This window comes from Pristiophorus japonicus, chromosome 2, assembly GCF_044704955.1.
Source record: "Pristiophorus japonicus isolate sPriJap1 chromosome 2, sPriJap1.hap1, whole genome shotgun sequence".
Taxonomy (NCBI): domain Eukaryota; kingdom Metazoa; phylum Chordata; class Chondrichthyes; family Pristiophoridae; genus Pristiophorus; species Pristiophorus japonicus.
The window spans coordinates 49941715-49960110 of NC_091978.1; the positions used below are offsets into that span (position 1 = coordinate 49941715).

At 41.1% G+C, this 18396-nt stretch overlaps 1 protein-coding gene across 2 annotated transcripts in view; it reads right to left on the bottom strand.

The window, feature by feature from the left end:
- Positions 1–7354: 7354 nt before the first annotated feature.
- LOC139230077 (zinc finger and BTB domain-containing protein 7C) overlaps positions 7355–18396 on the bottom strand; it is a 272981-nt gene continuing 261939 nt past the window's right edge. For both annotated transcript variants that reach the window (XM_070861886.1, XM_070861878.1), the window contains one exon: positions 7355–8426. In XM_070861886.1, the coding sequence (XP_070717987.1) occupies positions 7790–8426 (637 nt within the window). In that variant the 3' untranslated portion in view covers positions 7355–7789. The remainder of the gene's footprint in view (positions 8427–18396) is intronic.

The following is an 18396-nucleotide window of genomic DNA, read 5'->3' on the forward strand; positions in this document are numbered from 1 at the left end:
GAAATTGCATAAAAACTTAAGTAAAATGCTACTAAGTATAATGCTACAAGAGCAATTAGTGCAAGTCAAGTAAAACATCTGTTCAAAACAAAGTTTCTTTTGAAAAGCTATAATGATTTAGACCACAGTTACTGTCCTTCTCTGTTTAAGAACAAGACAACACTACTTTACAGTATCGGGTACAGCCTTCCCGGATGGCATAGCCATAAAGTTACCATCTCTGAATCAAACAGAAGGGCCCAGGATTGACTCCCCAGGGTGAGTTAGCCAATGTCAGGTGGAACGGCAGTAGATACGCTACAATTAGCAGCAACATCCTGGCTTGTGAAGGGAAACATTAGCCAGTGTAGCCACTCCTGACATCTATCCAGCGAGCCCTCCTGGAAGTACACATGTGCGGATGTTGAGTGAAAACCGAATCATAGTTAGGTGGCGTGCCAACAGTCACTGTCTAGGCACACCACATAAATAACAAACTGGAGGCAACCATCATCCTTGGAACCATACTCCAACTATATCCTAGTTTGATCTGTGAACTCATCCTTTTTTGGTGTGGAAGCAAGTCATCCTCGCTGCGAGGGACTGTCTATGATGATGATGAGTTTGATGCATAGGGAGCTTCAGCCATTTTATAATAAGACGATATTTTTTTAATATCTTATTTCAGGAGTCTGGCTGTCACTTCAAATGTGAGTTGCTGCTAGCTGCTTCTGCACGCTGCAGAAAATGCACATTATGTTCTGGCATGCCATTAGCCATTTCAAAAGCATTCATAGCTGCTTGCTGTGTCCATAATGTTCAAAGCATTTTACTAATGTATGTGTAGGTGGCTCCCCTGGAACAAATGGATGTTTGATGTGCTAAAGTCCGGATAGATGTGAATTCTCTGCAATTACAGGCCTTCAGCTTTAAAGGGTGCGAGGGACTTCTCGGATCCTTTGTATTTGACATTCTGTGATTTTTTTTAATGTGTATATATATATATATATATATATGGATTATATATAAAATCAGAATTGGAGAAATACATGTTTGATTCCCTTTATTTTGGGATATTTTCAAAGATATTTGTAGCTACATCTTGGACTGTGTCAGTAGTCATTCTGAAGCTGACAGCAATGAGGAGGGCAGAGACTCTGGTAGCAAACTGTTGCACAGGCATAAGGTTCTTCCTTGAGTATCAGCTGACTCTTTGTATTGAGTGTCAGCACAGTATCTTTATTGTTTTTGATATTGCAAGGACAGAGTAACGGTATAATCAGTGTCAATCTACAGCTTGTAATTAGGACTGCAGATTTATCTGGTTACTGTTCAATATCTCTATCTAGTAGCTTCTAGCCTAAGCCATGGTCTGATAGTGTTTATCCTTCCGCCTATCAATGTTGAGGAAACCATGTGGTGGCATGTAATATATAATATATATAGTAAGCCAAAACATAGTGACAACTATCCTCTGAATTTGTTACATTTACTTGAACATTGGGCAAATAAACACACAATCGGGGTTATAACGAGTGAGTACTTACTTATGCGGTGTGGTCTCGGAGTGTGGACGAGGCTCAAGTGGAGCATAAATGCTGACATGGATTGGTTGGGCTGAATGGCCTGTTTCTATGCTGTATATTCTATGCAATTCTACGTAACTTAAGGAAGCTATCTAGTGTGAAAACCTAAAAACATAACATCTAGTAAGGGAGTACTCCAGGAAAGGAGGGAAGGGAGAAGAATGGTCTTTGCTCTACTGCCTATATGAAGCATGACCAAACTAGTTTCAAGATGTATGCCCAGAAGTTTGTTTTCAAAAATTTACTGTTCCTCTCCGCACACTTTATCCCTTTCCTGCAAGGATCCATACAATTTCCATTCAGTTGATCTGTGGGACGTAAAACTTCAATGAGCTGTCCAAACTATCATGTTAGAACTGTAGTTGTGTTGGCTGAATGCTGAGCTCCTCTCCTCCAATGAAATCCAAATGTGATTGACAGATTACAATGTCCACCATGAGATTTGAATAAACGTTGCCTCAAATTATTTTTTTGTGAGCCATGAGAGGGTAAAGGTGAGCAACGAGGATGATTGCAAGTATCAAGAATTTTAAGTTATGAGAAAAGGTTAAGGAATTTAGCTTTTCTTTGGAAACAAGACACTCTAAAGTGATGCAATTACATTTTAAAGATTATGAGAGGAAAGTGGATGCAAGCAAGGGAATAAGGGGTTATGGGGAGTGGGCAGGGAAGTGGACCTGAGTCCATGATCCGATCAGCCATGATCGTATTAAATGGCGGAGCAGGCTCGAGGGGCTGTATGGCCTACTCCTGCTCCTATTTCTTATGTTCTTATGAAAGCAAATTGTTCACTATGGCAAAGGGTTAAAATACTAGGGAGTTAAACATTAGGAAATTAGAAGGAAAGTCAGACACATCCTTTTCACCCCAAATTATGTTATAAATGGGTTCAAGAGGCATTTAGATGAGTTGCTGGAGAGATAAGGGATTGAGGGACATCGTGAGAGTAGATCTATTAAAAACGAATAGGCTAATTGGATGAAATGTTTCTTTCCCTATCAAAGTTCTTGTGTGTTATGTTGTTCACTTTAAGCTGCCATGCATGAACTAGCCTTTCCAATAGTCCAATGCTGCAAAGATACCTGCTGCCTTCTGACGAGGACTTTAGTTTGTACTAACTTGATCATTATGTGGGATCTGCAATGCCACCTGTGCGCTGGTGTACGCTCAAAAACATTGAAGTAATTGCGGCCAAATCTGAAAGTAAAACTGCAGTGAGTAAACGAACAACTTAAAACAAGAAAAATGTTTAAAATATTGACAGCTATTAACCTCCTTCAACCAAAGTATCTCCAAACGTATAAACCTTTGAGGCCAACCACAATGAATCAAAAGGACATCTTAATTTGAATGTTCACAGGAATGCAAACTTTCCCTGTTGGAAATCTCTGGCTGTGCATCATGGGAATTAAGGTATTACTGTGCAACCCTTATCAATGAGGACAGATAAATACATGGTTAATGTAGAAAGCTTTGAGTTTTTAATATCGACAGAGAGTTGTATTGCTTAGGATCACAGGTTTTATATGATACACTTTTGTCTGTGAGTTTGAAATGTAATAATTTAGTCCTATACGAGGAGGCTTTTTTTCAGGGGAGAAGGAGTAAAGAAATAAAGAAAAGAAAATTAGGAGTGCATGAACATCTTTGTGTGTGTGTGTGTGTGTGTGTGTGTGTGGTAGGGGGCGGGGGCAGTGTAGATTTCAAGCTGTACATTTCCTTCTGTTACTGCCGCATAATGAGGAGATAAGGACAGCACTATCGCAAAAATTATCTTTGCACAGAGGGTGATTGGAAATTGGAATTCTCTGTCACTAACTATTGTTGAAGCAGCATCCATAAATTCTCTTAAAAGATAATGTCATGGTTGGATGAGAAAACGGATTTTCAAAGGGTATGGGGAGCAAGCAGGAGAGTCGGATTAGACTTGGTGTATTATGTGGAGAAATCTCTGACACAGACTTGAAAGGCAAAATTGCCTTCTTTTTTTATCATAATATTCTATGATACATTGTGGGTCTCCAAACATGAATGTTATCACACGAAACGTTATCTTTATTTTGTACATGGTAACAGCTGTAATGGTTCCATTCAAAACTCTTAAAAATATATCTACAGCTGTTTTTTCTGTTAACAGTGGAATAAACTGTATTCATCTGGATATGGGAGTTAGAAAATATAATATTGCACTTTCATACAAGTAATCAGTCAGATTGAGTCTTAAAACTAAAATGAAGAACACTTGCTCCAGGGTTCCATTCTTGTGTGCATTATATTCACTGTTTTAGGATGCACAGTAAATTGTGATGGGAGCAGGAAGTTACAAGGGGACATAGACAGACTAAGTGAGTGGGACAACTATGGCAGATGGAGTTCAATATGGGGAGTGTGAGGTCATCAACTTTGGATCCAAGAAATGGCAGTCTTTGAACAAATATTTTGTATTGGTCTTCACGGTAGAAGACACTAAAACATCCCAATAGTGCATAATCAAGGGGCGATAGGGAGGGAGGAACTTAATACAATCACCACCGCTAAAGAAGTAGTACTCGGTTAAAATAATAGGCCTAAAGGTGGACAAGTCCCCTGGACCTGATGGCTTATATCCTAGGGTCTTAAAAGAAGTGGCTGCAGAGATAGCGGATGCATTGGTTGTAATCTACCAAAATTCCCTGGATTCTGGGGAGGTTCCAGCGGATTGGAAAACCGCAAATATAACACTCCTATTTAAAAAAGGAGGCAGACAGAAAACAGAAAACTATAGACCAGTTAGCTGTCGTTGGAAAAATGCTGGAGTTGATTATTAAGGAAGCAGTAGCAGGAAATTTGGAAAAGCGTGATTCAATCAAGCAGAGTTAGCATGGTTTTATGAAAAGGAAATCATGTTTGACAAATTTGCTGGAGTTCTTTGAGGATGTAACGAGCCAGGTGAATAAGGGGTACCAGCGGATGAGGTGTATTTGGATTTCCAGAAGGCATTCGATAAGGTGCCATATAAAAGGTTACTGCACAAGATAAAAGTTCATGGGGTTAGGGGTAATATATTAGCATGGATAGAGGATTGGCTAACTAACAGAAAACAGAGAGTCGGGATAAATGGGTCATTTATATGGCAAACAGTAACTAGTCGAGTGCCGCAGGGATCGGTGCTGGGGCCTCAAATAGTTACAATCTATATTAACAACTTGGATGAAGGGACTGAGTGTAATGTAGCCAAGTTTGCTGATGATACAAAGATGGGTGGGAGAGCAAATTGTGAGGAAGACACAAGAAATCTGCAAAGGGATATAGACAGGCTAAGTGAGTGGGCAAACATTTGGCAGTTGGAACATAATGTGGGAAAATGTGAGGTTATCCACTTTGGCAGAAATAATAGAAAAGCAAATTATAATTTAAATGGAGAAAAATTGCAAAATGCTGCGGTACAGAGAGACCTGGGGGTCCTCGTGCATGAAACACAAAAAGTTAGTATGCAGATACAGCAAGCAATCAGGAAGGCAAATGGAATGTTGGCCTTTATTGCATATAAAAGCAGAGAATTCTTGCTACAACTGCACAGGGTATTGGTGAGGCCACCCCTAGAGTACTGCGTACAATTTTAGTCTCAAGGAAGGATATACTTGCATTGGAGACTGTTCAGAGAAGGTTCACTAGGTTGATTCCGAAGATGAGGGGGTTGACTTATGAAGATAGGTTGAGTAAGTTGGGTCTATACTCATTGGAGTTCAGAAAAATGAGAGGTGATCTTATTGAAACATATAAGATAATTAGGGGGCTCGATAATGTGGATGCAGAGAGGATATTTCCACTCATAGGGGAAACTAAACCTAGGGCACATAGTCTCAGAATAAGGGGCCGCCCATTTAAAACTGAGATGTGGAGAAATTTCTTCTCAGAGGGTTGTAAATTTGTGGAATTCTTTGCCCCAGAGAGCTGTGGAGGCTGGGTCATTGAATATATTTAAGGCAGAGATAGACAGATGTTTGAGCGAAGGAGGAATAAAGGGTTATGGGCAGCGGGCAGGGAAGTGGAGCTGAGTCCATGATCAGATCAGCCATGATCTTATTAAATGGTGGAGCAGGCTCGAGGGGCCAAATGGCCTACTCCTGCTCCTATTTATTATGTTCTTAAAGACAAATCAGAATATTTTCTTAATGGTGAGAGACTAAGATCCGTGGAGGAACAAATGGATATTTGTCTCCATATTCATAAATCACTAAAAGCTAGCGCACAGGTACAAAAAGTAATTACAATGCTAATAGAATGTTGGCCTTTATCTCAAGGGCATTGGAATTCAAAAGTGAGGAAGTAATGCTTCCGTTGTACAGAGCCTTGGTCAGACCCCGTCTGGAGTACTGCATTCAGTTTTGGCTGCCGAACAGTTAGAGAAACAATGGTAGGTACAGTTGTATTCATATTCCATTTTGAATTAAAGACTCCATTTTGTGGTTAAAAGACAGCTCTAGAAATTTGTAGCAAACTGCTAGTATCTGTAAAATGTCAATTAGACAGTCAAATCTGTGAGAATTGATAACTCTATCTGGTTGACAACTACATGTTTATCCTTTTCTATATGTAAGTAGCTAAAATTGTTACATTATGTCCTGAAACTGTGCTGTGGAGCCTTCCATCCCATGGTACACAAGACAGCGAGTCTTTGGAAGGGTCAGCTAATGGCACCTAATGTAAACCAGGAGTAAGGGTCATGGTAGGGATATGACATTATGGTGATTTAGCTAAGGGTATAATTACATATGATTGTCACGGGAAGATAGGTACAGCTCGAGGGTTGGCCACCTTGCAGCTTGAGCTCCAGCAACTGTAACACTGAGGTTGTCCATGTTGTCTGTGAATATCATTCTTCTATAATAAAATCGGTAAGTGAAAACTTTACGTTTAGAAATCTCATTCCCTGGCAGAGGTAACAGCTCCAAGCTTCCCTCTGTAGTACACTTTGTAACAGAATCTCAGGGAAGATATTAGCCTTGGAAGGGTTAATGTGCAGATTCAACAGAATGATACCAGGGCTTAAAGGGTTAAATTATGAGAAGAGGTTACATAAACTTGGCTTGTATTCCCTTGAATTAGACAGTTGAGGGGTGATCTAATCGAGGTGTTTACAATTATAAAGGGATTCGATAGGGTTGATACAGAGAAACTATTTCCTCTGGTGGGGAAATGCAGAACAAGAGGGCATAATCTTAAAATTAGAGTTCGGCCGTTTTAGAGTGAAATCAGGAAGCATTTCTCACACAAAGGGTGGTGGAAATATGGAACTTGCTCCCACAACAGGCTGTGGATGTGGGTCAATTGAAATGTTCAAGACTGAGAGCAATGGATTTTAGATGGGAAAGGGTATCACGGGACAAGGAAGAAAGGCAGGAAGGCAGGTAAATGGCATTAAGATACAGATCAGCCATGATCTAATTGAATGGAGGAGCAGGCTCGAAGGGCTGAATGGCCGACTCCTGTTCTTATTTTCCACATTTATAAAAAATCTAAGTTCGAGCTATTTTTGAAAATTTACAGTGTTTCTACGGTGATTGCAGTGATGTGAGATTAAATATTAACTTAAACTGCAATTGGGAGAGGGAGAGGATCTTTGCACATTATATTGTACATACATAGAAATGCAATAAAACTATCAACTTTTAAGCATCTTATAATGATCAGAAATTATCCAATTCCTTAATTTACGGATTTCTGAATAACTTGGGGAATTTTTAGTTAAAAAATAAAACCAAATACAAATCCAGCAACCTAACCGATGATACACAGCTGAGAAAACTTGATATTTTGCACCAATTAGCGAGCCAATATTGATGTCTCCTTTTAATGCCAAGGCAAACTCATCTGAGTTACTGAAGAGAAAGGAGTCACAAGAAGTACATTACATTACAAAAATAATTACAACACTTCTCCCACAAAACATCAGCAAAGGAAAGGCAGTTTCAAGTTCATGTAGTCTACAGTACTCAACTTCTTTGGAATTTTTTTTTGTTTAAATACAATTACTTTATATAATAGATCAATTTCAAGATCATTCAGTGGTCTGTAAAATAATTTGTTTAAAGACATTTTACACATACAAATTTTACATGTATAAGTCCAAAGTGTGGATTTTGTTCCATTTTCATGTTCAGAAAGTACACGTTAAACTATGGAATGGCAGTTCCGTGCAAGTCGTTAATTTTTTTTCCTTTCAAACTTTCTCTTCTGTTCCTTTACTTACTAGCCTCCTGAATAGAGGCAGCAGGGTTAAACCGCATGCCCCATGGATCACCTGTTGAATAGTACTGTCGGGGTAGGTGAGAGAAAGTATTGTTGTGAGACAGGGTAAAAGCAAAGATGCCTCTGTCCCTTTCATCTACGATATGGTTCCCGTTCAACATGTTAGCCATGGAGCTTTCTCTTTCCTTTGCTGCTGCTTCACTGATGAAGATCTTGGAATTTCGAACATCTCCATTAAAGTGCTTCTCAGGATTGCCTGGCTCCATCTTGCTTGCAGTTGGAAGCCTATCCTCTACTCTGGGCAGGATGAAGGTGCCACTTTCATTGGAATATGTGCCCTGAGCTGGGCCATCCTGTGAGTAGAGGAGGCTGGCGGAGCGCCAGGCGGTAGGTCTACGGCCCCGACGAGGTCGTGGCAAGCGACAACTCTGCCTCTTGATGTGTCTGTGCAGGTGATCAGAGCGGGTGAAGCTCTTGTAACAGTGCACGCATTGGTAGGGACGGATTCCCGTGTGTATCCGCATGTGGTTCTTCAGGTCGTAGTTGTGCACAAACCTGGCATTGCAATGAATGCATGTGTATGGTCTTTCCCCGGTATGCTTTCGCATGTGAATCTTCAGCTTGTCTTGTCTGAAAACAGAGGAAATATCATAACATCACAGAGAGAAATACAATGCAGTAGAACAGAGTTCCTGGTTTGTGCTGACTGAATCAGTTTATCTTAGCATGGGGGACTATAAGCCTCTACAAGTGGCCTCAATGCTTCTTTGGGGCGAGGGGTTCCCTCCCCCGATCACTGTCCAGTAACCCTTGCTGGAAAGTTTTTCTCTTTGGACACCATGGGCTAGAATTTCGTTTTTCAGTGAAAACGGTAGTTTTACACCAAAACTACTGTTTTCACTTCCCTACCGTTTTTAGGCCCGCTTTTCGGCCTTTAATTTGCCCATTGGTAAAAATTGGCGTTGCATGAGGATTAATGGCGCAAACTGTGAAATTTGGCAACTTTAGTCCTTGGCCGATAGCATTGCGAGAGAGACCTTCGGGGGGGAAAAACAAACAAAAGAAATTGCAAAAAAAAACATTCACAAAACATTCATAAAACCCTTACCTACTAAATCGCTGAAAAAGAATTAAAAAATAAAATCTTTACCTTACCTTTTTTGCAGGTCTTCATACTTACCTATGCTGGCAGGGCTGCACCACACGTTTTATCCTGTCAGTATTCTGGGCGCAGACTACGGGTCCCAAGAGAGCCAAAAATCAATCGCAAACGCTATTTCCAGTGTTGCATGTGGAAGCGCCGCCAAAAAAAGGTATCCCGAAGATCCCGCCGACGAGGTTTTTGCCGTGGAGGGTCAAATCGCAGCGAAAACCCGGTCGCAAAGTGGTTGCAATTGTAGCCCCAGGTAAGCACGTAGTATCACTCTGCTCTGCAGAATGTAGCAGTCTAAAGTGCTTTTCTTGGTACGTTTTCACTGATGAGCTTTACAGATTTAGGTCCTAGCAATTTTAAGTGGTATCAGCCAGTCCTGTAAATAGTCTGAGCATTATACTTTTATGGAAAGGGAATGTGCTTTGAATCCTAGGATCTGCCGTTGCCTGTGGTCTCGTAGGTAAGGCTGTTGCACTGTAGCCAAACATAGCATCTAATCTGCATGAGCAACATCCTACAGACAGGATAAGGCAAGACACTGAAAGAACTCCCTGCTCTTCTTCGAATAGTGCTACAGGAACCTTAACATCCAGTTGAACCACTGGAAGTGGCAGATGAGATTTTAGTTAATGTTTCCTCCAAAGGACGGCATCTCCGATAACGCAGCACTCTCTCGGTGTGGTACTGGACTGCCAGCTTAAATTAGGTACTCAAGTCTCATGGGGCTCAATCCAGCAAGCTTCTGACCCAGAAGTAAAAGTGCTACCAACTGAAAATGAGCCAAACTGACAATGATTATATGAAAAGGTTCATTAAAAAAAGTGTAAAATCTGCATCCCAATAGTTTGAACTCTCCAAGTGTTACCAAATGCTATTTGCAAACTTGACTGATGACTGATCTTGCTGTTCTGAAATACATTATTTGGAACAGGTGGCTCCACAAACTGAATATACTCCAATCTTCAAAGGAGCCACCATTGGAGGAAAGAAAGAAATATAAATTCCTGCCCAGTGTGATTTCAACTTTGGGAAAAACAGTAATGCATCAAAGTCCTACATCCAGTAGACTAAACCGCGCAGTCAGCACGAAAGCTCTAAAATTAGATAAACTATATATATGAACTAAGTGGGGGGTGGGGAAGAAAGGTGGATTCATTCTGTTTTGGGCACAGGAAGCTAATGTTTGGTGGCTTGTAACCAAAACAAACAAAAATAAAACACCAGCTGGAGCCTTAGCAGTGCGACAGATGGAAGTGTTTGGCAGTGAAGACATCTTGGCTGCACATGCTCAGAGAGCAGAAAGGATTTCGCAGATGTAAAGTAAGATTCAATGAAAGGCTCATTTCACTCTTTTTTTTGCAATAAGCACAACTACAGGCAGGTGTCACCAAAGTCTTCTAGCAAAGTAAAACCACAATAATTCAAAGCTGTTTGTTTTATGCTTTGTTATTCTAACTTCAGGACTACCAGATGTCATCCATTAATGGTGACAGTTACTCACTTAACACATGACCTATTTTAACGTGTCACTCTGAAAAATAAATACATCATGTAGTTGAATGCATTTATACTCTGAGACACTCGCTGATCATAAATCTAATATTTTCTCCAAATTGGCAACTCTGTAACCTTGCCATAGATTAAAATTAAATTTGAATACCCCCCGAAACTACCTTCAGTTTTTAGCAGCTATTCATTGGCAGGATTGATTTGACACTTTAATATTGGATCAGTCGATCACAGATATATTGTGGATCAAAATGCGTCATTCAAACATGGCTGACATATAGAATGAGGTACATAGTGACCTGGCAGTGTAATGACAAACACTCGGCTCTGGCTCAGTCAGCTTGGGTGCTAATTTCTTCCATGTGTTATTTTTACCAGGAAAATACTGAACACGTGGAAAGGCAAGACGGAGTTTCGTTTGTCATTAAAATAAACTCTTAAACACAACAGAACATGATACTGGGTTTCAAAGAAAAATTAACTGATCAAAAACCTCGCTCCACAAACTCTCCCTACCAAAGAAGGCTGCTTCATAAAGAACATAGAATTAATTGAAGGGAATTTTTGTTGTGTTTTAATAAAATTAAAAATTCCCCGATAGTCAAAATGTTCTCCGTTTATTGAAATGCTGATGATTCTGTGGGCTGTGGGGTTTTTCCGTGTTCTACCATTATGATGCACACACAGTGGGTTCTTCGTGAGGTAATGAAACCTAGGAAGCCACTACTGGATTAGTATTTCAATCCCTCTTCGCTGTCTTGTGGTCATACTGAGTAAATAATAATGAGGGAATGATCGCTGGCAAACTGACATTGCCAAAACAGGAATAGGTTTTAATTAAAAATAAAATAAAAGATTAATTTGAAGATCTTTGAAGCTAAACCATGTCTCTCAAACACTTGTCCATATAGCTTGTGTATCATAAGCTGACATCTGCACTGTAAATTCCAGTCATTTCTGCTGCTAGATGAGGCACTCTCATAGACACTGAGCATCTCACCTCAGAAAGGAGATGTGAACACCGCTGATTACTGACTAAGAGTAAATAATATATATACAAATAATATACCAGCTGCAAAAACTAATCATCTATGGTAATAATAATCCACTATAACAATTAACTGCAGTTTAGAACAGGACGCACACACATACAGAAATATTTAAATACAGTTATTCAACTTATATATTATGCACAATTTACACTGAAATAAATGACCATCAAAAGAGCTAAATTTCATACCAAAATCTGACGCTGGACATTAGTTTGTTAACTACAGCAGGAAACTGGTCTCAGTTGATTAGAAAGAGGAAGTTGGGACAGGGAGGAAACCTGGCCCACACCAGTTGGGCAGTTATTCAATCAAGGAATGGCATTAACAGGATCAGTAGAAATGGCCACAGGCTGAACTGATCTTTCTAACTGATGATACAGGGAGGCCTGGAATATGATTTCAAAATTCTCATCCTTATTTTCAAATCCCTCCATGACCTCGCCCCTCCCTATCTCTATAATCTCCTCAAGCCCCACAACCCACAACCTCCGCCACCCCCCCCCCCCCCGCGTCCCCGCCCCCAGAGATGCCTCCGCTGCTCTAATTCTGCCCTCCTGAGCATCCTCGATTATAATTGCTCAACCACTGGTAGCCGTGCCTTCTGTTGCCTAGGCCTCACGTTCTGGAACTCCCTGCCTAAACCCCTCCAACTCTCTTTCCTCCTTCAAGACGCTCCTTAAAACCTACCTTTTTGACCAAGCTTTTGGTCACCTGCGCTAATTTCTACTTATGCGGCTCGTTGCCAAATTGTTTTATCTCATAATACTCCTGTGAAGCACCTTGGGACGTTTCACTACATTAAAGGCGCTATATAAATACAAAAAAAAACTAATATTGCAAGATTTACCAAACAAGAGATTAACATAATTAGCACAGTAAACTTGGCACATAACTTTGAGTGCTTTTTCTTGGTCTGAGTGTCAGTTACAGAACACAGCCTTTAAATCTTATAACCAATCATCATCATAGGCAGTCTCTCGAAATCAAGGAAGTCTTGCTTCCACTCCAAAAGTGAGTTCTCAAGTGACTGAACAGTCCAATACAGGAATTACAGTCTCTGTCACAGGTGGGACAGACAGTCGTTGGAGGAAAGGGTGGGTGGGACTGGTTTGCCGCACGCTCCTTCCGTTGCCTGCGCTTGTTTTCTGCATGCTCTCAGCGATGAGACTCGAGGTGTTCAGTGCCCTCCCGGATGCTCTTCTTCTACTTAGGGTGATCTTTGGCCAGGGACTCCCAGGTGTCGGTGAGGATGTTTCACTTTGAGGGTGTCCTTGAAATCTTTCCTTTGCCTACCTGGGGCTCGCTTGCCGTGTAGGAGTCGAGTAGAGCGCTTGCTTTGGGAGTCTTGTGTCAGGCATGCGAACAATGTGGCCCGCCCAACAGAGCTGGTCAAATGTGGTCAGTGCTTCGATGCTGGGGATGTTGGCCTGATTGAGAACACTAACGTTGGTGCATCTGACCTCCCAGGGGATTTGCAGGATCTTGCGGAGACATCGTTGGTGGTATTTCTCCAGCGATTTGAGGTGTCTACTGTATAAGCCACTATGGCTGACCTTCACTCAATTTTCTCCCCTCTCCTCAAGGAGCTGAATCATGCTGGGGATATGGTTCCACAACCACCTGGTATTTAAAATATATATACTCAGGATGTGGACATCGCTGTATAGCTAGCATTTATTGCCCATCCTAGTTCCCCTGAACTGAGGGGTTTTCTAGCAAAGTTCAGAGGGCAGATATGAGTCAACCACATTGGCGTGGGACTGGAGTCACATGTAGGCCAGACCAAGCAAGGATGGCTGCTTACATTCCCTAAAGAACACGAGTGAACTAACTGGATTTTTACAACAATCAAATACCATGGTCACATCTTTTATTGCTGATACTAGCTTTTTATTTCCAGATTTTGTTTTATAAACAGATTTCAAATTCACAAACTATTATCATAGGATTTAAACTCACATTTTCTGGATTATTAGTCCAGGCCTCTGGATTACTGATCCAGTAACATAACCATCACATTACCATACTGAATGAATGGTTAATCTGCACGTGTGATTCCAGTGAATGTCAACAGGCTACTTGACTACAAGGCACATCACTATTGAGCCTGATTCTGTTCTCACCCGACGTCCATACAAGTGTATGCGCGAAAAGAAATCAATGTATAGTAACCAGAAACAGTCATATGGATGAGTTTTTCCACTGCAAAACGTAAAGAAACTGAGGCAAACTGAAATACCCCAGCACATTTTCCAACGCAACCCTAAGCAGTAAATACACTGACACCACTTGACAAGGAAATTAGTACATTACTTCATAACTTTAAAAAGCTGTTCAAAATCTTTCATTTTGACCATGCCTTTGGTCTCCCCGCCACAACTTTTCCATTTTTTTTCCTGCTCACCATACACTATTTTCCCTCCAACCTATAAAGTGCTTTGAAGGCGTTTTCCTGTATGTGGGGAGTGCTAAAGAAGTGCAAGTTATTGTAAAAGGGGAGTGATCGACTGCACATAGGAGCTTCAATGCCTTTAACTTAGTGTTTTGTTTTGTATTAATACACAATGGCATCTATTCATGTTCACTCAATCTTTTTATCTACATACAGTTGTATGTGTCACCCACCCACATTGAATCATAATTTAATATGGAGCCCAAGTATAAATTATTGAATGCAACTGCAGCACCTTTCAACAGTAACAAAGCAGGCTGGCAACTTCTTTTAAAGGAAACATTCATTTTCTAAATACAGTTCAACTACAATTGACACAACAAACCCTTTCTTACTGTACTTGAATTATTTATTATGGCTCTATCTTAGATCTTGGATGCGGTAAAGCAGTATTGCTGGCAGTGAAATCTGTACTGCTAGCAATACAGATTTTAAATAAAAGAAACACATTTCCACAGTTTAGAGATTTGATTTTAATCAAAATGATTCAACTTATGATTTACAATACTGTGTTGTACCTTCGAGATGTTGCATTGATTTCCCAGGCAGATTTCAACTCAAAAGTTCATAAACGATTAAGTGAAGTGATTCTAGTTTTACACAATTGGATTTAGAAAATGCATTATGTGTAAAGATTTATAAATCTAGGGTACTAGCTGAAAAAAATTAAAACCCCACAAGTTTCCCATTAGACACTGAAAACAATGGGCTGAATTTCACCACCATTCTGCGCCGTTTGTTTGGCCTACGCTGTTTTTTTTGGGAGCAGACTAAAATCTGCAATTTCACCCAAGTTTCTGCGCCATTCTAAAGTAGGTATGTCCGATTTTATTAGTTCCCGATTTTTTGACGTCACAGGGGGCGGAACCTGCCGGGAGCACCATTTCTGGTCATTTAAGCGAGTTTGGCCAAGTACAATTTTTTCCTAAAACAGTGCACTGTACCCTTCTGAAAAACCTTCCCTACACTTAAGGAAATCGGGGCAGAGAAGATAAAATTGGCAGAGAGAAGACGCCATTGTTTCAATGGAGCTGAAGACACGCCGGAGGGTGGGGGGGGGGGGGGGAAGGGGTGGGGAGGGGGGTTGCAGGGTCCTTTCGGCCCGGGATAGCAGGCCGGTGCAGAGCTCTTTCGGCCCGGGATAGAAGCAGGCCGGTGCAGAATCCTTTCAGTCCAGGATAGCAGCGGCACCAGCACTGTAGAGGTGAAAAAAATCTATAAATGCTATAAAGGAACAAAGGAATTTCATATTGTTTCATATATTGATGTTTCAGTCTGTTGTCCCAAGTCTCACTTAGTGATCTATTTTACAAAGGGGAAATGCTTTATTTGTGCCTCAGCCCTTCAGAGCGTCCCTCATTACCCTGGCAACCTCAGTTTTTTGGCGCTGACCTTAAGCTCCACCCACAGAGCTTAAGGACAATTTATCGACAACACTCTATCGATTCTGGATCAGTTTCCATGGACTGGAGGGTAGCTAATGTAACACCACTTTTTAAAAAAGGAGGGAGAGAGAAGACAGGTAATTATAGATGGGTTAGCTTTTCGTCAGTAGTGGGGAAAATGTTGGAATCGATCATGAAGGACGAAGCATTTGGAAAGCGGTGACAGGATCGGACCAAGTCAGCATGGATTTATGAATGGGAAATCATGCTTGACGAATCTTGTGGAATTTTTTGAGGATGTAACTAGCAGAGTGGACAAGGGAGAACCAGTTGATGTGGTGCATTTGGACTTTCAGAAGGCTTTTGACAAGGTCCCGCACAAGAGATTGTTGTACGTGGTACTGGGGGTAATATACTGACGTGGTTAGAGAACTGGTTGGCAGAAAGGAAGCAGAGAGTCGGGATAAACGGGTCCTTTTCAGAATGGCAGGCAGTGACTAGTGGAGTGCCGCGGGGCTCAGTGCTGGGACCCCAGCTCTTTACAATATACATTAACGATTTGGATGAAGGAATAGAGTGTAATATCACCAAGTTTGCAGATGACACTAAACTGGGTGGTGGTGTGAGCTGTGAGGAGGACGCTAAGAAGCTGCAGGGTGATTTGGACAGGTTAGGTGATTTGGCAAATGCATGGCAGATGCAGTATAATGTGGATAAATGTGAGGTTATCCATTTTGGGGGCAAAAACACGAAGGCAGAATATTATCTGAATGGCGGCAGACTAGGAAAAGGGGAGGTGCAACGAGACCTGGGTGTCATGGTTCATCAGTCACTGAAAGTGGGCATGCATGTACAGCAGGCGGTAAAGAAGGCAAATGGTATGTTGGCCTTCATAGCTAGGGGATTTGAATATAGAAGCAGGGAGGTCTTACTGCAGTTGTACAGGGCCTTAGTGAGGCCTCACCTGGAATATTGTGTTCAGTTTTGGTCTCCTAATCTGAGGAAGGATGTTCTTGCTATTGAGGGAGTGCAGCGAAGGTTCACCAGACTGATTCCAGGGATGGCTGGGCTGTCATATGAGGAGAGACTGGATCAACTAGGCCTTTATTCACTGGAGTTTAGTAGGATGAGAGGGGATCTCATAGAGACATATAAGATTCTGACGGGAATGGACAGAATGGAGGCGGGAAGAATGTTTCCGATGTTGGAGAAGTCCAGAACCAGGGGACATAGTCTTTGGATAAGGGGTAGGACTGAGATGAGGAGAAACTTCTTCACTCAGAGAGTTGTTAACCTGTGGAATTCCCTGCCACAGAGAGTTGTTGATGCCTTTTCACTGGATATATTTAAGAGGGAGTTAGATATGGCTCTTATAGTTAAGGGGATCAAGGGGTATGGAGAAAAAGCAGGAAAGGGGTACTGAAGGAATGATCAGCCATGATCTTATTGAATGGCGGTGCAGGCTCGAAGGGCTGAATGGCCTACTCCTGCACCTATTTTCTATGTTTCTATGTTTCTAATCTGCATCGCTCCAAAATGAAAGGTTATGCCGGCGAAACTTGGAACTTTTTTTTTGGCGCAGTTGGACCACTAAAAAATCGAATGTACCTCGACAACTGCCCCAAAAAAGTTAATGTGGAATTTGGGGCCCTTTGAGTTTAAAGAAAGTATTACTCCTCATTATTTTAATAAAACTTCTAATTGGAAACATGATTTTTTTTTACAAATTAGTGTACTTCAAACTTTTGACGGGTTATGGTAGCGTTGTGGTTATGTTACTGGACTAGTAATTCAGAGGCCTGCAATAATAATCCAGGGAACATAAGGTTAATTCTCACCATGGCAGTTTAAGAGTTTGAATTCAGTTTTTTTTTAAATCTGGAAATAAAAAGGTCACCATGAAGTTATCAGATTGTCGTAAAAACCCAACTGGTTCACTGATGCCCTTTAAGGAAGGAAACCTCCCATTCTTACCCTGTTTGACCTATATGTGACCCCAGACCCACACCAATGTGGTTAACTCTTTGAAGTGGCCTAGCAAGCCACTTTGGAATGGGCAATAAATTTCAGTCTTGCCAGCGACACCCACATCCCAAGAATAAATAAGAAAAAAGGCTCCATCAAATTTCCATAAGTTGCTGATAGAGAGAAAATTCAGTACTTAGAACAGTCACAGGTTTTGTAATGATATTTATTTTAAAAGTTTCAAAAGTCCCCACCCCAGCATTCAGCTGCACAGTGGGCCGTGTAAATGCTTATCACTCAGATCTCTTCAGATTTCTACAGCTCATGGGAAATTACAAATTATGTTATGTTCATTGTCACATTTCACCAAACTGAAGCAGCACCAAACATTCCTTGGAGGTTCTAACAGCAATTAAAACATTCAGCAAAAATAGCCCGATACCAAGTAAATAAAATAACATGCAATAGCTGAGCCAACAAGCATTGATCTCGAATAAATTCTCAAAACATGGAACTGCTATTGTGTGTTGCAAAGATCTCTGAATGCCCTCAGCATAGGAATAGAACCATAGAAAATAGGTGCAGGAGTAGGCCATTCGGCCCTTCGAGCCTGCACCACCATTCAATAAGATCATGGCTGATCATTCACCTCAGTATCCCTTTCCTACTTTCTCATCATACCCTTTGATCCCTTTAGCCATAAGGGCCATATCCAACTCCCTCTTGAATGTACAGGTTATATTCTGGCATATTCACCAACAGTAAGATTATAACCAAGTTCTGCACACTTAAATGCTAAGAATGCTAAGAAATTGGCCAAATAGAAATAGCGCCGTGTTTTGGTGCTATTTGCGTTTATTCCCACCGAAATAACACCAAAAACATTAACATCAAAAATTTGTAACGTTTGGCGAAGCGATAAAATTGCGCCTTTTTCGGCGCTAAAAATAACACCCGTTCTGCGCATGCGCAGTAATGTTTTTACAAAAAATTTCCCTATTTTTTTCTTTCAATCTTCCTGGTACCTTCCAGGTCATGTGATGGGTGCTCCCGTACATGCGCAGTACACCCAGGGCTGAATCAG